This window comes from Candoia aspera, chromosome 13, assembly GCF_035149785.1.
Source record: "Candoia aspera isolate rCanAsp1 chromosome 13, rCanAsp1.hap2, whole genome shotgun sequence".
NCBI lineage: Eukaryota > Metazoa > Chordata > Lepidosauria > Squamata > Boidae > Candoia > Candoia aspera.
The window spans coordinates 16,400,302-16,426,877 of NC_086165.1; the positions used below are offsets into that span (position 1 = coordinate 16,400,302).

General features: G+C 43.8%; 2 protein-coding genes across 2 annotated transcripts; one reads left to right on the forward strand and one right to left on the reverse strand.

The window, feature by feature from the left end:
* Positions 1-723: 723 nt before the first annotated feature.
* On the forward strand, positions 724-1,750 carry LOC134504899 (F-actin-capping protein subunit alpha-1-like). The gene has a single exon (XM_063314334.1). The coding sequence runs from the start codon at positions 760-762 to the stop codon at positions 1,630-1,632; it is 873 nt and encodes a 290-aa protein (XP_063170404.1). The 5' UTR covers positions 724-759; the 3' UTR covers positions 1,633-1,750.
* Positions 1,751-10,663: 8,913 nt separating this feature from the next.
* On the reverse strand, positions 10,664-26,173 carry ST8SIA2 (ST8 alpha-N-acetyl-neuraminide alpha-2,8-sialyltransferase 2; the record flags this gene model as incomplete). The annotated part of the gene is made up of 5 exons (XM_063314318.1): positions 10,664-11,354; positions 17,783-18,076; positions 21,380-21,637; positions 23,067-23,195; positions 26,034-26,173. Coding segments are annotated over 5 exons (1,107 nt in total), but the record flags the coding sequence as incomplete, so codon positions are not given.
* Between the last annotated feature and the right edge of the window lie 403 nt (positions 26,174-26,576).

A 26,576-nucleotide genomic window follows, 5' to 3' on the forward strand; every position in this document is an offset into this window, starting at 1 on the left:
TATGAGCCAAGGGCAGAATTCTCAGCTCCTTTACTAATGTTAGTGAAACCTGGCGACTTTATAGGTTTGTCCAATCTAGTCCTGGGATTTTCTGGTGGTTTTCCATCCCATTATTAACCAGGTCCAATCCTGCTTAGCTCTCTTCTGTGTTAATACTTACTTTCCCACATACACAAGTACACATACAAATCTCTTCAGAAAAGCAGAGAATTGCACTGCTGTAATTTAGGGGATTGCCACCAAATAGTAGCAGTATGAGCTTTGGAGTTCCAGGGGTCATGAAAAAGGGGACCGTGAGTCACACACTGCTCTCAACCAACTTGGTTGCTACTTCTGCAGCACCGTCTGATTGACTGGTAGAGGAGGAGCAAATGGTCTGTGATGGAGGAATGTCCCATTTTATCTCTAAGATGGATGATCTGAGTGTTTCAGGTGTGGCTTCAGCTGCAAACTTCACAATCTGCTTCTAGATCTGGATAGCCCACATCTGAAAATACATGAACTAACTTTTAAATTGGCCCATTCTAAGGGAAATAGAGGAGGTTCTGGATCTAAATCACACTAGTACTTCTCTATTAATTCAGTCTTCTGAAAGGGGATGACATGAACAACCAAGTTTTCTTGATTTAATGAGCTCTCTGAGAGTAAAATCAAAATAAACTGCTCTTGCTTATATTAAGTTAATGCTTCGGGTACTTTTCATCTGTAGGTCAACTGTGTTCAGAATTCCAAGATCCATCCTTTGCAAACCAGGCCAAGATGTCCACAGAGCTACTGTCTGGAGACCATTCCCAAGCCAAGACAGAGAAAGCCCAAGTAGTGTGTCGGCTCTTGAAAAAAATCCCACCTGGAGAATTTAATGAGGCCTTCAGTGACTTACGCATGCTAGTGGAGGATGATAATATGATGTGTGAAGAAGCAGCCAGTCTCTGTGCTGTGCACAACAAGGACCACTTCACACCAGTCCGAACCAAAAACTGTGAGGTCCTCTTGACTCGCCACAATGAGCTGGAGGAGAACCGCTTCCTGGATCCACAGAACCAGGTCTCCTTCAAGTATGACCACTTGAGGAAAATACCAAGTGACTTCCAGGCTCACCCTGAAGAAGACAAGAAAGGGGAACTATGGAGGAGAGCCCTCCATGAGGCCCTGAAGGTTTATGTTGACAACCGCTACCCTGATGGGCTTTGTAGTGTTTTTGTCAAGGACACAGCTATGCGGAAGATCTTTGTAGCTTGCATTGAAAGCCACCAATACAAACCCTCTGCCTTCTGGAATGGCCTGTGGAAATCAGAATGGACATTTGCTCTAGCTCCTGCATCTACTTCCACTCAGGTGACTGGGGTCATCATGGTCCAGGCACACTATTTTGAAGATGGCAACATACACCTGACAGTGGTCAAGGATGCTGAGGAGACACTGCTGGCCACCGATGAAGCCCAGACAGCAAAAGACTTTGCAAAGCTGGTGGAGAAAATGGAAAATGAGATCCAGAGTAAAATAATGGAAGAGTATGACCACATGAACAGCACCTACATAAAATATTTTCGGAGACAGTTGCCCATCACTCACACCAGCCTTGACTGGGAAAAAGTTGTGACTGTGAAGACTGTAGAGGCTTGTGCAATCTAGTGAAAGTCCTGCTTCTATGTGGTCAGAGGAATGGGAGATGAAAAGGTGGCTGCAGCAAAGTTGGGGGAAACATCAATTGATGGAGGTATCTTCTAAAATAAAGGAGTCAATAAAGTAAGCAGTGTAATGAAATGGAAGACGCATGTCTGCTCTTTGATAGGAACATTTGGGAGAAGAAATGCAGAGCTGCTGTATCCTGTAGAGGTGCAAGAGGGTGGGGAAAGAAAAAACGGAGTGCAGCTTGTGGGAGTCACGATTTCTTCCTTCCTTCTAAAACTACATTTAAATGCTTGAAAAAGGAACAAGGCCATCTCTGTATAAATGGGTGGTTCTACATACAATGAATGCACGGATGTATCTGTGATGTATGTGCATGTGTGGCTACATTCACCCACACAAACACAAATCTATACCTACATGCTTATATATTGATACATGGATACACACATCTGCATATATATAATACCTATGCAGATATGGGGGCCACAGGTTACTCACTCTCGATCTGTATTAACTGTGGAAAAGTAGGAGCAAAATGATTAGGTGTAATGGTGTGTGGGAATGACCTCGGGAGATGGGGAAGAGCTGATGCCTAGGGAATGATCAGATAAAAGGGAGAGGAGCCCAGAACTGTATAATGGACGCAGAAAAGAAACTTAGAAAGGATCTGCCCTAACTTATCAGGCTGTAGAAAGAGACAGCAGGAGATTTGTCCTTTCAGACTTGCAAGATTCTGCTAATGTAGCCTTACAATAAAGTGGAGTTAGCTGAACTGGTTGTGTTTCCTGTCTGGTCTCCCTGTGAAGGCTGATGTCAATCTTGCAAGTCTGAAAATATGCTGCATATGTTTTCAGGAATTGCATCCCTTATTCAGAGATAGCAGGGTGGGGAAGGAAGGAAGGGGAAGAGAGAAGAAGGAAGGAAGGAAGGAAGGAAGGAAGGAAGGAAGGAAGGAAGGAAGGAAGGAAGGAAGGAAGGAAGGAAGGAAGGAAGGACTTTTTCTCATCTCATTTCAATCATTCCATATATATTGGAACTCTATGTCCCAATAGCACCAGGTTGGGTTGGGAAAGATGCCCTCTGCAAATATTTAAAAAGCAGCCCCAGCACGTCCCTCTCACAGGCGAAAGTATTTACATGGCACCAGCAACAAAGAAACAGTTGAGGTGTCTGGCAATGTGGAAAGCATCCGGGGAGAAGCAGAGGGCCTTTTTGAGCGTTTGCCAGCAGGAGATAATGAGAGACAAGGATATCAGAAGTTGGCAGGAAGTCAGAGGGAGAGAGCCCCAGATTACATACAAAAAAACTTCTGTTGTTATCCAGGGTGTTATTACAGATGTTTGCAATGGAACCCACGCTTACGTGGATTCCCATCTGAGCAGCATCAGTACCCTTTTTGTCCCATTCTCTTTACAAGATAGGCCTTACAAAATTAGGCATGGAGATGTTTGCCAAGCTGCCATCTTCTGGAGGAGATTGGTCCTGAAGACATCTGGTGAGCTGGCTTCCATCCTGCTTCCAAGCAGCACAACATTCTGGCACTCATTCATGTGTTGGAAAAACTGAAATGACAGTGAGCTTCTAACATCAAGATAAGCTAATTTTTACACAAGCAGCAAAGGCTACTCTACATCCTCCCTCCCTCTAGAAATAAAAAAAGATCAGTTCCTAGAACTTCACTGTCCTTGCAATATCTGGTACAGTTAGCCTTTTTGTGTTCAGGAACCTCTTTTTTTTAAAGCATTTTCTCCACCTTCAGAGGTGCAAGAAATATATTAAAATTGTCACTGGAGGAGCTGGGATCAGATGGTTTTTTATCTGAAACTTGAAAATTATAGAGGGCATCCCATTTGGCCTGGGGGCCTTACATATTTAGGAGAAATGGTTACCTGATGGAGGAAAAGCCCTTCAGATATATTCAGAATTGGGGACGAACTATAGTTGAGTGATGCTCTGGATCAGTTCAGGTCCTGACAGGTCCAGGTAGGACTGGGAAGGTTCAGATCTAAAGCCCTGGAGGCTGCTGCCAGTTACTAAAATGGAAATGACGGGCATATTCTACTGGAAAAGAAACACTTGGAAGAGCAATGCACCTTAAAGGTAAAAGTTTCCCTTGACGTTAAGTCCAATCGTGTCCGACTCTAGGGGGCGGTGCTCATCTCCGTTTCAAAGCCGAAGAGCCGGCGTTTGTCCGTAGACACTTCCTCCGTGGTCGTGTGGCCGGCATGACTAAGTGGAACACTGTTACCTGCCCGCCAGAGCGGTGCCTATTAATCTACTCACATTTGCATGTTTTCGAACTGCTAGGTCAGCAGGAGCTGGGACTAGCAACGGGAGCTCACCCCGTCACGTGGATTCAAACTGCCGACCTTCCGATCGGCAAGCTCAGCAGCTCAGCGGCTTAACCCGCAGTGCCACCGTGTCCCACAATGCGCCTTACTCCAGTACAATTCCAATATGCTTCTTTAATGTGAAAGTAAGTGTAATAAAATGTGCAATCAAGGCTTTCTTGCAGCCCAAACAGATTGTCCTTCCATTACCACCTCAACCTGCGGTTTTCCCTTGTTGGAATAAGTTGAATTTTTTCCCACAGGGCAAAAAGACATCAGCATTCTCTCTCACTCACAAATGAGTCAAGTAGGAGGCTACTGGCCAGAACCAAGGGAAGAATGTCTGGGTGCTCTGATGCTTATGGGAACCCCAACATTGCCTTGCCCTGCGGTAGAGTTGGACAAATTCTGGGAACCAGCTTTAGTATGCAGAGCCCATCTTAGATGGCCTCCCTTCCTTCATGGGCTGTCTTTTAAAAGCTGTCTCTCCTGCATAAATGGTTTCCCATCTTTGTACTTTGCTGATTTTTCCATTTACAGTTATAGCAGTCAACACGGAGTAAGAATAAAGGAGGTCAGTTGAAGCTCAGCTCTTGTCAGTAATGGAGCGATCAGAGAAACTAGAAAAAATAGCAGGCTTTCATTTAGCATTTCCTTAGCTTGGAAAAATAATTTCTTCCTGTTTCAGATGACAGCGAGATGCACTAACAGTCCAAATCTTTGTGGTCCAGCTCCCAGCCAAGAACTAAGCTACTTTAACAAAAGCCACCAAGATGCCAGAAGTAATATCAGGTTCTCAGATATACAGTAAAGGCTTCCTGCGATGGAATAGGTTTTGGCCTGCATCCACAACACAATTCAAAATGGTGGCACTCTTACAGAAATCTTGCAAAGGCTAGCAACTTTTTTTCGGCTCCACGCTGAAGTTGAGCCAGGATTTATGAACTTCCTCAGTAAATGCTTGTCCAATCTCCAAGAATTTCCTCTGAGTTGGTATTGCTATTCTGTTTATTTACTCTGCTGATATCCTGCTTTTCTATCCATGTTGGCATATGTGACTTGATGGGCTGTACATATATTTATTTTTTTAATCGCATGGCATAGCAGTTTGGTGTTCATGCTGCTTTTTTCTTGCTGGGAAATCCTTGATCCAGCAGCCAGATGGGTAGACTATTTAGCCGTGACAAGTCACATTGCCCGGGGTGCACCACAAGGAGGCTAGTGTATGTTGCACCAAGTTGGGCTGAGAGAGAGGGACTGGCCCAAGGTCACCCAGATGGCTTTCGTGCCTAAGGCGGGACTAGAACTCACAGCCTCCTGGTTTCTAGCCCAGCACCTTAACCACTAGACCAAACTAGCATATTATGGCAGCATACTGAAGTTGCCACACTGCTCTTAGATGATTCATTGCTCTCCACTATCTGATAACTGATTATTTTTGAGATTGGTTGATTAAAACATCCCACACATGTGGTTTTCAAATCCAAAATAGTATCTAGTGATTGGGTAGCCCTAAGAATAGGATGGATGGATGGATGGATGAAAGTTCTTAGCTGTTCATTAAGAACAATAAGGTAAAGGGTTGTGGACTGTGGCTTTGTGCCAGCAATGGTAGTTATTGTCCCTGTTCCAAACGTGCAGAAAAGTTTCACACACATGTTGCATGCACTGTTTAAGTAGTTTTGTTAACTCCTAGTGGAGACACGGCTGAGCCTGTAAGACTGGAGTTTTTAGACTTCCTCTCCCAGAATATCACTGGTCAACCCAGCTGGGCCTGTCCTTCTGCCTTGGTGTAGCCACTTGGTAGTTACTGCTGCCACCACCTATCTTAAAAGAACTCAAAAAAGGAGTGTAGTATCCTCAGAGTATTTTGTATTTTCCAGAATGTCAAGGTTAAAGGAAGATGTATGCAGATGTGCACCTTCTCAGAACTACAGATGAGTTGGTAGGTTGTTGGAAAAGGGAACAGAAGGAGGCTTAGATGTGTAGGGAGAGGAGACAGAAGCTAGAGCATATCCAGCTGTGATCTGCATACTAGTGAAGATGAAACCGAAGCAGATTCTTCGCCATAAATCACTGGGCTGAACTGAATTGCGCAGATGATAAGATGTAGTTGTGTAAGCAGCTAAATGAATAGGAAGAACAACAACATAATTGCAGGCTTCCCACAGCACATTTAATCAGGTTAGCTAACAACCTTGCGGTTGCATTTGTGCAAATAACTCAGCTGAGTTAGTTAAAAGCTGAACAGCTGTGCTCTCCCAAGAGGTTGAGTCTGATTAATTTTAACCAGGGTTAGTTCTTTTGTGGGTTTAGAAATTTGTGCAAACCCCACCTGTTTGGATATTTCTGGTTCTGTGATGGACTGCAGTAATGCAGCTGGTTCTCAGGAAGGAGGGAGCACATTCCAAGGAGGGGAGTGAGATAAGAGAAACCACACTCCAGAGCTGGAATGTGGGAAGACTAAGAGGTTCAGAGTAGCCACACCCTGCAGCCTTCCCAGGCTATTTCCCCTGAGGTTAGGAAGAGTAGCTTCAGTCTGACAAGATTCTGTCTATAAAGGTGTGCGCAAATAAAGAACTGAAGTTTGGCTGGACTGATTCTCTGTCGTTCTTGGGCTGGGCCTGACAGGTTCAATGTCTTGTGCAAATCCAGGAAATTGGTGAATTAATTCAGTTAAGATTACTGTGCAAGCCTAGCTTATCAGAAAGAAGCTCCAAGTATAGATCTTTAGGACATATCCAGGCAGCCATTAAGATGCTTGTCTCCAGTCTGCGAGTAGCACAAAGATAGGTCATTGTAAATTTGCTCTGCCTGTGTAGCCACATAGCTAGTCTACACTCTGCCTTGTTAGTAGGGCTACTGAATGGTGCTGACCCAACAGTTCATGATGGGGCAAAAGAAGATGCGTCAGGAAAAGCATCCATCAATCTCTCCCATGAATGTGAGCTGGGAAGAAGGTGAGTTTTGGCAGATGGTTAGAGCAGCAGGTTTTGCCATCTGTTGGAACATCTAAATATAAACACTGTCCGGCAGTCTTGGAACATCATGCATGTTGTCAGATGTATGTAGAAATGCATGTCCCAACTGACAGCCAGGTCCCTATGCAGACATTGTGGCCTATGCTTTCTCTAGTGAGCTTGGTGCTTCGCTAGTCAACCAAGGAAGCCCTGGTCTACCTCCATTATTAAAGCATCACTATGATCACTAGAGAAAGCCGTAAATGAAACCATTGTTACAGACAGATGGTTCTAGAGTGATCTTGATCTATGGCTTTCTCTAGTGATCTTGGCATTGCTGTTTCTCTCCTGGGGGTCGTATCGGTCACACAGGGCAAACCAAAGTGGCTGAGGAAAGTTAGAGAAGAAGCCAAATGGAGCTGGGCATCCATCATGGTCGTGTCATCATCATGGTTGCATTGATCATGCAAATAGCAAGGTTTGTGCCAGGAGAAGAGGAAAAACCTCACTCTGGATCAGAAAAATCCAAAGACAGCTAGTCTCAGATATGGGCTTGGGATGAGAAAACAGCTGTATCAGGCAGAGAGGTCCCTAACAGCTGGTTAGGAAGGCATCTTTCAGCCAAGGTCAGGAAACACTTCAACCATTCACAGCAAATTCAAGCTCTATAGCTTTTTCTAAATCGAGTCATTTTTCTTGTACAAGGAGTGGCATTTGGGGATTGGGGAGATGTTTTGGCATACATATCTCCCCCATCCTACTGCTTGAGGAGATAAAGTCCATAAAAATCTATATCACTAAAGATGGCACTTAGTATCTCTTATATCTTTTCCCTTCAGGAAGGTTTATCACATCAGGAAAAGAGGCAGAAGACTCAAGGGGAACATCAAATATAGTCAAGAGAACAACTGACAGCAGAAGGACATAGTTGTCAATGGTTTTCTTACTTACTTACAGTTACCAAAAAGATTTAAAATAGATAAAATAATTCATGGTACTTGAACAATGTAAGACAGAATTTGAAACAGAATTGGGTACAAATGATGAACATGTAATTGCTAAAATGTGTAAACTTTTATTGAAATTTGAAAGAGAAGAAGAACAGGTCAAAGAAGGTATGATAAAGTGGGCTAACATACAGATGGAATAATGGGAAAACATGTGGTTGAAGGATTGAAATTTACCTTTCGTTGTAATCTTAAGGAGAAGTTTTTATAAAATGATGTGCCATTGGTATATGACCCCGAAAAATTATCTAGAATGTTTAAAGGTACTTCAAATTTATGTTGGAAATGTGAACAAGAAGGGTCATTTTATCATGCTGGGTGGATGTGTAAAAAAGCTAGAAAATTTTGAGCTCAAATACATACAGTGATTCAGAGGATTTTGAAGATTAACATTCAGTTGAAATCAGAACTTTTCCTCCTGGGACTGAGGGATAAACAATCAGAAAAGGGCCATGGAACACCATTTTTTTATATGATAACTGCAGCGAGATTATTGTATGCACAAAGATGGAAAGCTTTGGCAATACCTACAATGGAGGAATGGTTGGTGAAGGTGACAGAACTTGCTGAAATTCCTAAATTGACTTGTTTGATTAGAGAAAAGACAGTATCTACATTTAACAGTGACTGGAAATCCCTTATGGACTTTTTGCGTAAAAAAGAAAAAAAAAGAACTTTTGATTTATGGTTTTGATGATTAGACAGGATAGATTATAGAAAGAAGAGAGTGATGATGTAACTTTAGAGAGAGAGGTTAAACTATTATTGTACTTATAACTGTTGTAAAGAAGATCAGAAGCCACTTCTATGTATCTTTTTTATATCTTCTTTCCACTTTTTTTCTTCTTCTTTACTTTCCTCTTACTTTTTTTATTTCTCCCTTTCTCATTCTACTTTAGTTTGCATTAGTTCTCACTATTGTTGTTAAAGCTCTCAGTAAAAATTATTTTTTTAAAAAGGAAAAGAGGCAGAAGACCTCAAAACATGCATTTCTAAATATAAGTTCTCTTGAAAGGTGTATTTCTAAAGATATTGTCTGTAGAAGTAAACATGCCAACTTTCAAAATGCACATTTTAAATGGGTGGTGGTGGTGGTGGTGGTGGGTGGTGGCAGCGGAGAGGATAAAATCACTGAAAAGCTTTATCACGGAGGGCAGGTGAAACATTTGTTGGCTCTCATTTTAAATGCATTTAATATCTGTTTAATTTTTTTGCCCATGCAAACCTTCCAAGGGGAAACAAAATCCTCCTTTTAGTTACGGAGGTAAGGAGTAGGTTACTTTACATCAGAATTTGCAGGAATTTTTTTTTTTTTTGCAATCATTCCCAGCTCTGATTAGTTTGACTCTGATTACACTAACATTTAAATTGTCTCTTGGCACAGTCCAATTTGTTGAGAGCAAACATTAAGGGAGATTAGAGCAGCATCTCTTTCCTGCTTTTGGCTTTGCCCATAAATGATGGGAATTCTACAATTTTAAGTCATTAAAGATGGACCTGAACCTGGAAAAGCTGGGGAAGAATGTGGAAAATAACCTCCTCATACCTTGGAAAGCCCTTTCCAGTTGAAGGCGATAATGACATTTGATCCAGTTCATCTGTCCATCAAGGCATCTTCTGAAATGTCTTCTACTCAACCATTTAGCATTCTTAGTCCTTCTTTTTTTTTTGGCATCTAGTCATCCACCAGCAGAGCCAAATAATGTATCACCCCCCACCCCAGTGCTGCAGTATCACTGGACTCCAATTCCATCATCCCAGCCAACATAGTCAATGATCAAGGAAGACAGGAAATGTAATCCAACCACATTTGCAAGGACACAGATTTCTGACTTTGCCATGCAGAGAAGAGAAATGTGTGCCACCAAAGCACCAATCATGTTAAGTGCTCTGGGGCAGATTTCTGGGGAGAAGGAGAGAAAGTGAAGATGGGGAGGGAGGGATTCCATATTTGCTGTGTCTTGATAAAGATCACTCCCCTCCTGCACAGGGTGAAAAACATTATACCAGGATATTCCCTGGCTCTGCAAGCTTTTCATGGGCAGGGATGGGGTACAATTCCAACCTCAGTTGATTTCTCATCCACTGTTTGTGGAAGCCAGGCCTCAAGTAATGAAGGCACAGATGCTACAGTGACTTAAAATTGGGTTTATTAACAAACTGCTAAAGCACAATAAAACAGTTGTTGGAACAAAAAACAAAACAAAACAAGAAATCAACCTGTGAATTTGCTTTTACAAGCTGAAACCCTGAATGCCCATTCCTTCCTCTAAGTGGCATCAGGGCTGAGCATGTAAAAAAAGGAGCGGGCCTTTGATTGCACAATGGTGGCTGTACTCTTGACTTTTTTGAGCCCACCCTGGTGGATGCTCTGGATTGGCATCACTTATTTAGTACCGCTGAAAAGGGCTTCTCTACCAAGGAAGGGGGAAACCACAGCAGGAAACAAAACAGTGTCCTCCCCTTTAAGTCCACTTCCATCTTTTATTTTTCAAAAATGACCAGCCACGCTGTCCAATCAATGGGCTGACATTTTCTCTTCCAGTGGAAATGTCAGAAATGCCAGTCCTCTTGTGTCTGAGGATCCCTTTGTCTGAGCCATGTGTGCGAGGGCGAATGGGCACAGCTGGTGGCCCATTTGAAGCAAGCTCCACATAGCCAGGTTAACCTCTCCTTGGCCAGTAGCCCTTTGAGAACTGACCTGCAGTGTCTCTGCTCTGTTCCCTCCCAGCAGCTCTAAGTTTTAATCCCTACCCCTATATCCACTAAGCCAAGAACACAACACGAACCGGGAAACGCCCGGCTTTCTTGGCCAAACCGGCCCTACCTACCAATTCTAGACCATGCACAACATCTGGCCTAACACTGAGTTGTCAAACTAAAGTACCCATACAAATCACAGTGGCTTCCAGGCCTGGGAAGGACAAAGGCCATCTTCTCTAAGGGTTCTTCCCCAGCTCTTCTGTTCCTTGCACCAAATGCTGGGTCCACTTCAACGCAGAGCCCTTGTGGCCATGTCTGTGCTGTTCTCCCAAACCAAGAAAACCCACCTCACCACCTACCACTCCTCCCGGCCTCCCCTCCCCAATCCTCCCATGGGGCACAGACTCCAGGAAAGTGGCTTGGCAGAAGCCTCTTTTTACGTGGCTCCATCGCAGGGCCCAACTGTGAGTTTTAAGGCTCCCTGGTGGTGCAGGACCTTCAACGCTTTGAATTCCAAGGGCATGGTGTGAGGACTGGCCTGGGACATGTAGCCGTATTTCAGGCTGTCATAGTAATGGTACTTAACAGGGTTTTGGTCTGGTCCCTGGGGAAATGGCCAGAAGCCGTAGAGGTAAATCCGGTTGCAGAAGCGAGTTGCCAGGGTATACATCAATAAGCCAGTGGTTGGGCGCTTGATGTACACTTTGTTCGTCAGCCAATACCTGGAAGGGAACCAAATCGTATAAGAAATTGTTAACTTCCTTTGGCATGAGTCTGAGACCACTGGGGAGGGGAAGTGCTTCTTTACACAAGGCATCATCATTACTGCCAAAAGACTTTGCCACGGCTTGGAGAGGGAAAATCATTAGGGGCTGGAAATCAGTGTCTGTAAGTTCCCAACAGACCTTAAGAGGGTCAGAGGATGTGAAGAACATCAAAACAACACAGAGTAGTGGTAAGTGCCAACCACTGGGAGGAAGAGATGAAGGTGAGCAAGGAATGATGCCTGCTGGAATTGTCAACAAGCTTTGGGGAAGCTAGTTGCAAGCTGTCAGCTGAATCCACTCCCAAGCAGCTGAAACAACCTAAAAGAGGGAGTTATTTTCATTTTTAAGTTGATAAGACCTATTCTGAAGTGAGCCAGCAATGCGTCAATGTTAGGTTTACTTTAATCACAATTTATTTATTTATTTTGATTTTGAGGCTGCCCAACTCCTTAATGACTCTGGGTGGCTTCCAGTTAAAAGAAAAAGCAACATCTATTGAAAGGAAACATAACCAACCGGGAGGTGAACTCAACACCCAAACAACCAAAGCCATACTGACTCCACAACCTGCCTGTCTCAAAGCCTGGGAGAATAACCAGCTTTTCAATAGTTTTTGGAAAGTCATTAAGATGCGAACCCGATGGGAGCACTACAAGGGGATGTCATTCCAGAAGGCAGGGGCTGCCAACTGAGAAGGCCCACTTCCTGGGCCCCATGAGAGGATGCTGTTTAATCAAAGGGACCTGAAGCATACCCACTCTGCCTGACCTCACCAAACAGGCAGAATTATTATTATTATTCACAGGAAAACCTGCAGCGCAGTCCTTACTCAACAAACCCAGTGTCTGTGACCATGAGCTGATTCAAATACAGAGACCCTGTTACACACAGCAGGGAGAAAATGCACATGAGAAGCTGCCAGTTTTGTGAAACGAGCTATGAATATAACACTGAAAAATTATCATATTCAGAATCCTATAAACTGGGAAACGCTAAAGAGTTTGGAGTGCCATCTGGACCCAGATCTGCCTTCTCTTCATTTTCAGAAGGAAATCAGCACCAAAGACCAGATGCTGAATATCAGCAAGGATGTGTGTGTGAGTTGATTTCATCCCACTTTGGGGGTGTCACAGTTGACCCTTGCCTTACATTTGTGGCATGCAGTTCCACTGGCTCGATGCTCCTTCATGATTTGGCAGCATCTCATGTAGAGCTCTGTAGTTGAATGAGCAGTCTCTTTATATCAAAGGTATCAGTTGGCATTTGTAGTCTAGCTAGAAGACAGATGTAGGCCTCTTGTAGATGAGCCTTCTTTGTCTTGGTGTCCTCCAGATGCAGAGAGACCACAGCTCCCAAAATACCCTGTAATCAGGACCAGCAACCATGATGGCTAAGGTGGTTATAAGGGTTGGAGCCTAACCCATTTCAAAGGCATGGATTAGGATAAGCTGGTCTAGGTACATAGGTTTTTAAGAACTCCTTAAGTATGCTGGAGTACATCATATCCTGTTTCCTCCGGCTGGGTTTGTACAACATACAAAATGGGACTGTGTAGTTACAAGCTCAGTATGTTGCAGGAACCCAACCATTGTCTGAGCAGATTGTCAGAATCAGGTCATCATATTAAGCTATAATATGATTTGTAACTTTCGGTATCACAGCCCTGTTTTTTAACCCAGGTTTATTCTTTTCTCCTTTTCGTCATCTCTTGCCTGCTGAAACAATCCTTGGAAACTCCCAAGCTGCCCAACCTTTTGCATTAACTTGAGTGGCCCAAATAAAGATATCACCCAATCATGATTTTAGGTGGATGTTGGGTCCACCCTTTCCCCCATGAACCAATACAACTGCAATTGCTTTTTTCAACATTCCTGTGTTAACTATGTCAGCGGGAGACGTTGCTAAAAATGCCTCTACTTTATTTCTAAGTTCTCTAAGAGACATTTGTGCAAGGATTTTGTAAGTATCAAGCAGTGATTAGGGTAGGATCCTGAGATAAATATATATTGTTGCAAAAATTTGGCAAGTGGGCATTCCATCCAAATGACCTTTCTCCACCAGCTCCTAACCATGGCACAAAAGGTCCTGACAATCTCACCCCCCCAATAGATCCCCAAGGCAGTGCTTCATCTCGTCCCTAACCCATGAGTAAGGCTGGCTGAAATTGTCCTTAATTGCACCAGGATCAAAATAACTTTTTCCTCATTATCTTGATGCTGTATTTCATGCCAGACTGGTTTTCTTCTGCCACCAGGTTAGAAGGAGAACTCTTCAGCTCAGCAGAGGGGAAAAGCCCAAAGTCATAGAGTTTAGTTAGCAACCAAAAGATGTCATTGTGACAAACCAGAAGTCTAGTGGCCACAAATGGATCTAACAGAGGCATAGGGGCACTTTGAGAGGTACAGCCTCAGTTCTCTTTCAGATGGAGTGCTTGACGACTCCAATTGCTCATCCCAACCACAGAGAGCAAAATGTCATGTTCCTTCCTTGAGTCAGCTTCAAGGAGGTTTTGCTGCCACCACGCAACACCGAGTCCTCTTAGCTAACACCTGGGCCCATAACAAAGGCTAATTAATTTTGCAAACCTGCAAGTGATGTGGCATCAACTGTGTGTGGCACCACTGTTGTGCAAGATTCCAGGTTTTAATGAGAAGGCTGGCGAAAGGGCATAATTATTTCCTTACTGCCAACCATTGACTACTTCATTTGGCATTGCTATTAAATGTATCACTTGAATTGACCAAGGCATCTGGAAAAACACAAGCAGACATCTGCCACTTGGTACTTATTTTCTGTGAGCTGTCGTGGTTCAGCCAAGATTCTTCCTGAGTTGGCAAAATACTATTTGCATAAATGTGTTTATTTTGGAGAGGGTTAGCCCCTTGGTGCCAGGGGACTTGTGAAGGTCAGTTAAGCTGAAACAAGCAGGGTTCAAATTAGGAATTACCATATGCAGAAAAGAAAACCTACTTTTCGCCTATCAGCCATCATTCAATTTGGTGAAAGGAAATCTGCTTTCACAATTGCTTTCAAAAGATGAAATTTGGTGAAATTCTCACATGTGGAGCAGGGTGCTAGGGCACGTTTAGTGATGTGGTGGCCAAGTCTAGAGAGTAAGGGAGGTATCCTTGACAGAAATATGCAAGAACCTCTACCTAGGAAAAGAGGGCTGAAACATTCTTGGGCAACAAGATAATATTCAGACGTGACTCAGGTAAATACTTTCCTGATTCACTGCAGTATAAGAGGGTGGGGCAGTCCAGCACAATCAGACATACAAGATTCTATTATTATAGTCTATCTCAATAAAGTGTAGTTCTAGTCTTCCTTGGAGTTGATTTTATGATCTAGCCTACCTAGTGGGGCTGACACCAGGGAGTTATGTGAATGTCCTGCCTTTCAGTGTCCAATCCTCTCTCCAGCCAACTGCAACCTCCCTGGCTGCCCACATTTCCAGCATTAAATCCCAAGGGAGGGCCCCAGGAAGGAACTTCTCCAGAGGGCTTTTTTCAGATTGGGAAATGATGGAAAAATGTGTAAGTGAAAATAGCACCAGGGATAGCTCCATCTGTCACCAGTAAGAAACTGAGCTCAGAAACATCACAAAGGGTATTTAGAACAAATTTTCAAGCATCCCAAACAAAACAAAAAACCAGAAGCCTCTTTCACAGAAAAAGAAAGAAGGAAGCTTTTGAGAAATAGCAAAGCATGCTTTGGTCTCCATAATCAAGAAAGATTATGGAGCTTCAATAAGCAAGTGTCCCACAGGGAAACTTCAAGTCGAGCTTGACTCCTGCTAAACTCCTGGAGACACCTATGCATTTTTCTTGGCAACAACAAGGAGGTGGTTGGCCATGGCCTTCTTCTGAGATAGTTTTTGATTTCCCAATTTAAATTTAAGCCCTGAGATTTCCTGGTAGTTTCTCATCCAAATATTATCCCAGTCCAACCTTGCTTAGCTTCATACTGATACTATCAGTTGAACCCCAAATTAGAGTAAGAACATTAATTCTCCAAGAGTTTTAAGTGGAAGAACACATTCATTAATCTCATTTGTTTATGAAACAATAATCTGTCTGCCAGCATTAAAATTATCAGAACATCTATCTATCTATCTGTCTGTCTGTCTGTCTATCATCACCATCTATCTATCTCCATCCATCAATTCATCCATCCCACTAAGCCTCAACATCTTAGCTGCAGACCAGTACATTTTCCATGTCTTGTTGGATATACTTATACCAAATAATCTATAACTTCCTGTACCTTCTGGGCCTTCTTTTCCGCTACCTGAATTGAAAGGAAAAATTATCCTGGCTCCCTGGGAGCAACAGTTCTGTAATCAATAATTAGGGTTACTTTACATAGCTGTTAAATCCTGCAAAGCCACTAGAAGGCAGCAAATAGCTGGTATTTTCTGCATTCTTTAGGCTGCTGTTCAGGTCATGCAGATTTTTGCAGCTCAGATACGGTGGCTCTTTTGATAATTCACTCTCAGGTTTAATTGTCTCCATACTAACAAACGCCCACTCATATACACACAGAGGCAGACAAGGACAAAGTGATGCTTATTTTATGGCTGGTCATTTCACAGCTTATTTAGGGGAGGGTCAAAGCTTTGAACTTTTCTATGACTTGGAGCTGTAATTAGCTTTGCACTGCGCCAGCTCTTGTAAATGGAATGCAGAGATGACCCCGGAATGGAGGAACTGTAAAGGGAGGAGAAACGGCAACTCAGCTCGGGGAAAAGGGACAGTGTGGTAAGGAAACTCAAAGTAACCCCACCTTGATTCTGCTTGCTATAAGATGGGGCAGAGAGAAACTCTTAGGGGCTTTCAAGATTGTGTTATTATGTTCTACATCAACAACAAAAAAGTAACACTCCTAGAATCCTTGTTGTACCTGTTTCCTGACCTGGCTTTCCTTGAAGGGCTGGCGTCAGTTCTAAAAGCCTATCAGCTGTACCAGACAAGCTGAGATTATGCTGGGCTTCTTTCTCACACTTTCCCCTGCTCCAGAATTCAGTTGTCACTTTTTCTTCTCTTAACAGTTCATCCATTCCTTTTCCAATGTTATGTTATTATTTATTTATTTATTGTTCAAATTTAATTACCGCCCATCTCCCCCAAAAGAGGGACTCTGGGCGGTTTACAACAAAATCAATCTCCAATCATAAATGTTAAAATCTCATAAAACCAGACCCATTACAATGATTATAAAATGCAATAAATAAATATAAAATCCAAGAGGGTATAAAATTCCAAGCTGGTGGGAAGGCCTCTAGGGTGCGAGCCACCCCCAAGAACGGTTACCCACTTTCCCGCCCCAGGCGAGACGGCAGAACCAGGTCTTCAGGGCCTTCCGGAAGGTCAGGGGTGAGGGGGCCTGCCTCACCTCCAGGGGCAAGATGTTCCAAACATAGTTATCACTATGTTCCTTTACCTTTCTTCTGCCTTGTTCATCACCAGTGATGGAATGCTTTACCCAGTCAAAGCATGTTGTGCAAATAAACTAACTCAGGCAACTAACCCAGGCAACTTAACCAGAGTTGTTAGTTTTAGCTACAAGCAGTCTCTTTGACTATTATGTTGATGGTAAACTTCTCCCTAGAACAGTGTTTCTTAACACTTTGAAAAGGGGACTGGCCAGGTTTGTGGGCCAGGCTTCTTGATGGTGGTTTACTATTTCCTGAATCATAGCTACCAGGCCTTAAATCAGGGGTGTCTGTGGAGGCAGTAAAAAAAGTTGGCAGCTGAGACCATACAATCAAAGCCTCTGTTTACATCTGTCATGGTTGCATTCATGAAGTGAATGGCCACCAACTTGACTTTCCTGATCTTCCTCTGTTGACACCACTGCCTTAAATGCTGGGTTTGGGAGCTACCATAGGAGGTCCTCATCCTTCAGCCCAGAAGGACTGGGACTGGTCAGGATCCCCATCCCCAATTGGTGTTCCTTCCAAGGGTGTCTGTAGGAAGGGTCAAAAAAGTCAAGATGGTAGCCATGACCATGTGACTGAAGCCCCACCCCACAAAAACCATGATGGTGGCCATGACTACAGGAAGGGATGGGGCTTCAGTCCCATGGTCATGGCTACCATCTTGACTTTTTGACACCTTCCCATAGACACCCCTGATTCCTTCTCTTCTGTAACTCTGCTCAGATCAAATTCACCCATTTCATGCACACTTTTTTTCTTGCTCCTGTGCATTAATAGAAAGGCAAAACTCCCTAGAAGCACTGCAACTCTTCCCACATCTCCTCTACTTTGGCCCTACTGGAATGTAGGAACTGTTCAAAATTTGAAAATGTTGGATTCAACCTCCACTCCAAGCTACCTTCCCCTCCTGTTTTGTGTCACCCTCTTTATCCCCAGAACTCACCCTCGGACAGCATGCAACAGTCGCAGAGATGGGTAGGCGGTGCGGACATTGATGTGATGCTTGAGGATGAGTTCGTTGACCCACTCAACCCGTTCCTTGCCCCCTTTGGCCATGAATGCTGGGATCCAAAGGATGCTGCCATTGAGGCTATGAAGGCGCTGAAGCAGCTTCTCCCGCCAAGTGTCATTCACCAGGTCTTCAAAGGCGCGATGGATGACGGAAGGGTTCATAGTGACCAGATCAGTCTTCATTCCAACATCACGGGTATACTCCTGCACTGGGGCTAGATTGCATCTGGAAATGGAAATGCCAAAGGTTCTTTAGAATACAGGCTCAGAGGCAGACTACATGTTACATACTAGACATCATCTAGAGCAGGGGAGAGAAATTCTCCTATGGTTTTTTCCCTAGCAATTCTTCTTTCATTCAAAGAAAGAAGGAATTTTGCAAAAACTGGATAGAGTATGGCATTCTTATTTGGTTTCTAGGTGGCCACCATCTGTGAATGTCCTGCCTTCCATTCAGTGGTGTCTGCTGTCTTCCAGATGACAAAAGCAACATTGCAGCATTGTGCCACAAGCTCTACCACTTTGGGCATGATGTTGCTTGGGCCACTCTGATGCCTCCTGCCCCAGATGCCATTGCTTATGCTGTCCAAGCCCTTCTCCAACTGTCAACAACTTCTTTAGGCTCCCAGTTTAAAAGAAGGAAGGATGAGCTTCCTCAAAGAGTAGCCGATGATTAACCCCTGAAACTTAGCAGCCTAGCTAGGTGGTACCATCCAATCATCCTTGGCCAATCTCAGAAAAGTTAATCAGGGCTGAATCTGACTAGAACTTTGATGGGAGGCCACAAGGTAATCCCAGGGCTGAAGGCTGGACTGGGAAGTTGAAAAAAATATCCCAAAAGAAAGCAAAAACAAGCCACTTCCATATTGTTGCCAAAGAACACTACATGGATGTGTCCAAGAAGGTGAGCTCAGCTCAAAGGAGATTTTACTTTAACTTTGTTAGAACTGAATTGGCTAAGGACAGTCACCTTTCCTGGGCCTCTTATGAGCTTCCAATCATTCAAGACAGTCTGACTGTCTGTGATACAGTTGAAAGTGAAATGGAAAAAGGAGGAGAGGGTAGCGTCTCTGGGCAGGTTGGCATGTGATAGAGACAGATGTGATCATGGGAAAGAAGGCAACAAGTTGGGGAGTGCCCAATGTGGAAGGGCTGGAAGATCTGAGGCCCATCCCAGGCTTGCTTTCTTTTGGACTGGCTTCTCTGGGGACCCAATTCCAAACTCCTTGTCCCCGCTCTTTGTGTTGGCTATTTGGCTGCAGGGCCTCTCTGACAATGAAGGTCCCTGTGTGATAATTTGCAGCAATGACAAGGAGAGAAAAGAGCCAGAGAACAGAACAGCTCAGCTCAGCTCAGCTCAGCTCAGCAGTCTTCCCCTGTCCTCCCCGCTCTACCTAATTAATGCAAGAGAGAAGCCACCAAGGAATTCTGCTGCCTGGGCCTCAAGGAAAGAGAAAGAAAAAGAGAGAGGGAAAGAAAGAAAGAAAGAAAGAAAGAAAGAAAGAAAGAAAGAAAGAAAGAAAGAAAGAAAGAAAGAAAGAAAGAGAAAGGGAATAGCATAATGACAAAGAGAGGGAGGGAGGGAGGAAGTAAGGACAAGGAGGGAGGGAAGAAAGAAGGGGAGGGAGGGAGGGAGAGAGAAAGGGACAGAGGGAGGAAGGAAGGGCAGGGAGGAAAGAAGGACAGGAAGGGAGGCAGGGAGGAAGGAACATAATGACAGAATAACAAGGAGGGAGGGAGGGAGGGAGAAAGAAAGGGAATAATATGATGAGAGGATGACAGGGAGGGAGGGAGGAAGGAAGATGTCCATAGAAGTGTGGGAAAGTGTGCCTATGCATCACTGACCTATCACCACTAGCTTCATCTACTCGTAGGACCCTCAAAAGGATCTGCAAAATGCGATGCAGCCTCTCCCCACAGAAAGGTGAGAATATCCATCCTGATGAAGGACATTCTCCAATCTTGAGGACACCTGTGGCCTCCTTGTTTTTCAGCACCCATCTACTCACAGGGAATAGCATAAAGGTGAATAAAGGGGAGGGACACAGTCCTCCCTGGCATCTCCTCTGCCTACATATAGAAAATAAACATTTTTTTCCCCCAGCTGGTAACTTTCTTTTTGTAGGTTTATAAGACTGGATTCTGGCTCTGAACCCTTGTTAGGGAAGAAATACCTCTTCCACAAATTCTTTTTGTCCAGATTTAAACCACACCTTCAGTGGGATCTGCAGAGGGGTCATACAAGTTAAGAGGGTGGCTACCACTGCACGATTGAAGCCCCACCATCTTGACTTTTTTTTACTCATGGCCCCTGTGGATACTCCTGCACACTTACAGATTGACAGACATGTACGATTTAACTCAGTGTTTCTCAACCTTGGCAACTTTAAGATTCGTGGACCTGAACTCCCAGAATTCCCCAGCCAGAATTCTAGGAGTTGAAGTCCACACATCTTAAAGTGGCCAAGGTTGAGAAATGTTGGTTTAACCAAAGGGATAGACTTTAACTTCTGGAATTCCTCAGGCAGAATGGCTGGAAACTCTGGGGCTTGAAGGCACCATCTGGAGAACGCCATGTTGTAGATCACCCAACTGTGGGACCAGTGCAGGATCCAATCATATGGGTTCTAACCACCTAGACTGTCAGAGAAGTAAGTCCAGGAATAAGAATGCCCTTAATCTGCTCCTTGTCACAATAGAAGAAGGAAGGACAGGGAGGTCTTCTTGCAGTTTCTCGTTTCCATCTAGTGTCAGGGCCTAGGTACCAAGCCAGAGAGAGGCACCCCATAAAGGAAAACTATCCAGACATGGGGAAAGCTTTTGACCAGGACTGAACCATTTGTGCCCCTGGAGCCATGCAAAATCTCACAAAGTTCTTGTGACCCCTAGATCCCCCTTCATCTGTACCACTGAATGCTGACTGCACAATTCCCAAAAATCAGTGGTGGTCATTTTTTCATGGCATGCCCAGTGCAACAGAATACCCTGAAACAGACAGAAGCATTTCAGAACAAAATCAATAACTTTCCCTCTCAAATGGAGGTAGGGAGGAAAATCCCTTCCATGGACCCAGCCCCAGCCACTTCACCACACCCAGTCAGCCATGATATTTGGGAGATGGGGGAGAAACGGTATACCAGAAAGGCCGAGATGACAGCTGCAAGTGCATGATCAAAGCCCCAATTCTTTTTTACATGCAGTGCATGCCACGCATGGGGGGAAAAGGGCTGGGGCTTCAAACAAATGGTCATGGCCACCATTTTGACTTTTTGGGGCCTGCCTCATGGACACCCCTGCCACTCTGCAACATTTTATTTATTTTACTTATTTATCAAATTTGTTACCGCCCATCTCCTCCCACCAGGGGGACTCTGGGTGGTTTACAACAATAATCAATAAATATACAATAAAATTACATCATTGCACCACCACTGTATTCCTAAAAGATTGCCTACTTCTTTGCCATCCAAAGTCTGCCCAGTCCTGCCTGAAGTGGAGGACTCTCCCTGCCCTTTCCATAAGCGGTTACCTTATCACAAAGCTATGGGTGTCAATTTCCTTGCCGCAGCCGCTGTTCAGCAGGATGCCTGAATTCCCCACAATGGCACAGGTCCGATAGTATTTGCCCTTCAGTGGGGATGTCCTTGGTAAGAGGGCATAGAGATTTTGGGAAACATTCATGGTGCTGTCCCTGTCAAACACATAGTGGATGATGTCTCCCGGTTTCAGAGTTCCCTTGAGCATCGAGATGTCTTTCTCAGCATCCAAAAACTTCAGGATGTGTTTTCTTTCAAAAGAAGAGGAAGATAAAAACACAGAAAGAGTAATTACGCTTCTGGAATACTGCCTAGCCCTCCCTTCCTCCCTTCCTCTTTCTCTCCTTCCTTCCTTCCTCTTTCTCTTCCTTCCTTCCTTCCTTTTCCCCTCTCTCTGTTTCCTTCCTTCCTTCCTTTCTCTCCTTCCTTCCTTTTCCCCTCTCTGTTTCCTTCCTTCCTTTTCCCGTTTCCTTCCTTCCTTCCTTCCTTCCTTCCTTCCTTCCTTCCTTCCTTCCTTCCTTCCTTCCTTCCTTCCTTCCTTCCTTCCTTCCATTTGCCTACATGCCTACATGCTGGCTTGGCTTTTGATGTTATTTCCCACCTTTTTTCTTCTACAGCTTTGATAATTTGGAAAATGTATTTCAGTGGCTGGGGAATCCTATTTTGAAAGTTGCTACAGGAATTCTGAAATTACATTTTCTCCTGTAATAACAAGGCGAAAAATGATACTAATATTAATTCCCGTAAGTGTATCACAGCCAGCAGCCAGATCAGATCCCAGATTAGTAAGTAAAGCTGGTGGTGGTGGTGGGGTGGTGGTGGAGGACCAAAAAAGAAAGCAAAAAACCAAACAAACAAACAGAGGAGGATAGTGGAAAATTATGTCTGCATTCCTGACAAGCTACATGGATGTGTATTCACCAGGCATTCAGCTCCACTGAGAGGCCATTTCCACAATACTAATACTTCTTGGCATGCATAATCTATGTGCACTTCATGCAAAATCATTTTACTAGCTCTGACAACAAGGTTTCCTAGCCTGGAGCCATCTAACTATTTGAGGGACTTCAACTTATCCAAACAGGAGGGTACAATGGAACAGAAGGAAAACAATAATCCATTTGCACTTGCAGATGGTTTCTTTTTATATATTCCAAGATAGGAATCTTTGTCTAGGGACCCTGTGAATATACATATTTCTTCTTTTTTGAGAGCAGGGAGAAGACTAAGATATCTCTGCTCAGGAGTTCTGGAAATTGGAGCCTTAAGGTATCTGAAGCAGGGGTGGGGGTGGAGGTCCAAAAAGTCAAGATGGCAGCCATGACCATGCAACAAGCACCAGGTTGGATAAGGTGGATTTTGGCTTGGAAACAGAGAGCTAACTGCATAATATACTGGCTTTTCTCCAGGAGCTTTTCAAGCCATTTTATTCTGCTTGTTTTCAAACTCATTTGATATAGGGCAGCTGCATATGGGGTTATTTGTCAAGAGGGGGATTAGAAACCCATCTATCATTTGGAAGGCTCAAACTCACCCCATGAATTGACAGTGGATTTGACCCTTGGTTGTTGCACTCCTCGTCCACCACCTAACAAACCCACCTTGGCCTTTGTATCTGCTGAAGGTTGCCAGCATCTGTCACTGTGGCTGAGATTTGTCCCTGTGGGCCATTCCCCATACCTGATGGTCAGTGACAGCGTCTGATTGTGTATCCACTGGGATGGAACTGTCTTGTCACGGCGCTTAATGCTTTCATTACTTTGCTCAACAACAGCTGGAGATGAAGAACCATTTACTGTCACTTCGGTTCTGGAGAGAACAAGGAGAGCAAGGGGTGGGGGGAGAGAGAGAGAGAGACAGAGAGAGAAAATAGGATTTATTAGTAGTCCTCCTGATATCCATCTGATTGCTTGCCTATGCCAGCCAGCCAGCCTGTAATCCCTGAGAAGTGAGCTAATTGAAGCTATCAGAGTTAGAAATTGGCTAAGTTCTCCCGTTCACGTTTCTCTTCCAATGATGGTCAAGCAAACACCATCGTGGCGGGTTCTTGCTGGTGTCATTTGAGAGGAGTGAAGCTATCAGTTTTGATTTCTCTCCATTTCACCTCTTTTTGAACCTTTCAATTTAGGTTTCTCTGTTTCTCACTTCCATGTCTATGTCCTTTATTGTGCTTATTTTAAAAAAAATGCGCTACAATTTGTTTGCAATTTGGTATGTGCTTTCTTAAAGAGATTTATTTTGTTTGCAGATTAATGTGCACGGTTTGTGCAAGCAATTTTCCCTAAGGTATTTTGTGAACATTATTTTCACAGATGCATGCAGAAGCCCAGATTTATCATTATAAGAGTTTTAAAAAATCTGCATATTTAAATGGATAACTTCTGGGTTATATATTGGTTTGAAAATGTGAAATTAAATGCAGACTTCACATATTTCTTCCCATATCTTGCTTCCAATACGCCACATTTTCCAGGAGTCTCTTCACCCATTCACCTCTTCTGTCAAGCATGCAAGAGCAATCAAACCTATGCATTGGATGATGCCCATCTTCTCCAACCTGACACCTTCCATATTAGCAATTTTGGCCCATGCTGATCTTCACAGGAGTTGCAATCCTAACAAACCTGGGAAGCATCAGGCTAGCAAAGCCCGTCCAATGCAAACCAAGAGACTTAGGCAACAATGCACAGAGCACGTCTGCACGAGGCCTTTCCACATGAGCAGCTTCTTCATTTTCCAACTCTGAATTCAGTCTAAAATGCATCTGGGGATGATCCAGGCTGCTCTGACTATCTGAACCCCAGATGCTACAAGCATGAGTCTGTTCACATATCAGGGAGTGTAGAACTTATAGAAAGCCACCAGCCCTTTTGGGCCCACAGCTGAGCTTAGAGAACTGTCCGCCAATCGGTGCTGATTTGCTGACCAGGAAATGAGTGCCATTCCTTCAGGTCAGTGACTCAACATACTGTATGTCTTTCCCCTTTTTCATTTCAATAAAAGAAAATACATTGATAACACATTCCAGAGTATATGAGGTTGCCATGATGCCAACCTGCAAGTCTCCACTGCCTTCAAAACTTCTAATGAGGGTATGGTGACAGTTTTCTGTGGGGGCTCCTTTGCCAGCAGGTTGCTACAACAGATTTTCAGAGGTGGGAGGCAGGCTAACCATAGAACTCCTCCCAAGGACCAGGGAACAACACATTGCAGCCTCTGAAGTAGCTTTGGTTGATTTGAAGCACCTTCAACATTGTGGACATAACCCAACTGGAACAGGGCTATATCAAAATTGCTCATGATGCAAGTCCCCACTGACAACAGAGGGTGGCAGATCTTGCTCAAGGTTTGGCTTAGAAAAGTTATGGAAGCCCAGTGGCAGGCCTCTGACTCTGATGATTTCTTTGTAACTGAAATAACAACATTTCATGTAGGGTAACAAGCAATGTCCTCTCACAATGGATAATGTTTTTAGACCTCTAAATAAGAAGTAGCCAAATCCTTGGCTGTCTACTAGGCCCATTTCAGTTTGGTTTCTGGCTTATTCTTGGGAGTGATCTATTTTTGTCCCCTAGCAGATGATCTGCAAACAAAAGGCAAAAAAAAAGAAAAGAAAAGAGAGAGTGTGTCCATCCCTGTTAATTGTCTAATATCTCTTTGCAACTTCTTGATTACAACACTGTATTTTTAATAATCCAAATCCATTCCAGAAAGCTTGCTGAAGAAAGCCGTGATGCAGGGAAAGGGTTCCTGTTTAATGCTCTGTCTTAGGGCATGTGGTACCCATTGCGGGTTCATAATCTTCTCCTGATTGTTTGATGTTTACCAGAAATCACTGCCATCTGACTCCCCCTCCCTCCCCCCAGGACCCCACTAGCTTCTTCAAATCAGGAACCAGGGTCAGTTGGGGAGGCTTAACAGCATGGAGACTTCTGCAACAAAAAATTCCAGCAGTTGATTCCTTTACCACCTTCAACACTCAAGCAGATTCACAAATACCACCAAGAGAAATTGGGAAAAAAATTCAGGCAAGAGAACTTTTGGAAAGCCGCAAAACAGATTTCTGCATGTGACCTACTTTTTCAGGCATTTTAATGTTTCCCCATATTGTTTGTAATATAAACAAATGAAGGACTTCTCTGAAGCTAAAATCTGAAGACACGAGGCAAGGTACAAATGTTGTTTGTTCTTGCTGAGAACGACTTGCCTGCTCCCATCAGATGCTAAGCTGAAGGGGGCAACGTTAGAACAAGTAATCACACAGAGATGCAGAAAGCCTTCTGGGAGGACAGAGATGCATTTGGGCCCAAGAACGATTCAGTGGTTTGTTGTATTCATCTCTCCCAACAAGTTACTGGCTGGATTCACATGCCATCCATGGTTTGCCAGAACCATTGTGGCTTAGTATGATGTGTGAACTCAACAAATTATGGCTTAGTCACCAACTAGAATTAAACAAACATAGCCTAAGGGGATGTGTAGTCTCTATACAGAAAATCCCCCAGAAACATGGAAAGAAGCAGACCTACAGAGTAAGTGAATACAGCATCCCCCCCACCCCTTTGAAAAGGAGAAAATGGCACAATGAAGCAGATTAATAGCACCTTTGAGCAGGAAAAAAAGGAACACACCATCTAATTTACGAACCTATTAGATTTGCTATGTAAACTGCTCACTGCTGATCGGGCTGCACCTCGGCCTCCAGAATTTCTGCAAAACAAAGGAAATGCATTATTTATCAACTGCTCAGTGCTCACGGTGATTCCTTCTGCACTGTGGACCAGAGAGAACACCCATAGAGTTCATGATCTGGGGACAAGATACTTTGATATGCTCTTGTGTTTACAGATTGTTTTTTTCTCCCATCCTTCAAAGCCCCCATGAAACATCTTCGAGCCAAGACAAAAAGCAGGCAGGTTGACGAGAAATGATTCAACCCGGGCTGATCCTTTGTTGGAATTGATTGAGGCTGTTGGCCTAAGGACTCTTACTTGGAAGTAACTTCCAATGAAATCAATAGGAGTGAAACTAATGAGAACAGCAAAATTAGAAGGATAATCTTGCCAGTTCATCTAGTTCAGCCTTCCCTTGCATCTTCTACTCAGAATTTCCAGCCAAATCCATAATGTCCCAGAAGCAGGACTGGAGCTCTAAGAACTGAAGCCCCAACATCTCTGCAGAGTGAAAGAT

What these genes read in the sequence shown, in the direction of transcription:
- LOC134504899 (XM_063314334.1), top strand. Translation starts at nt 760, where the DNA reads ATGTCCACAGAGCTACTGTCTGGAGACCATTCCCAAGCCAAGACAGAG.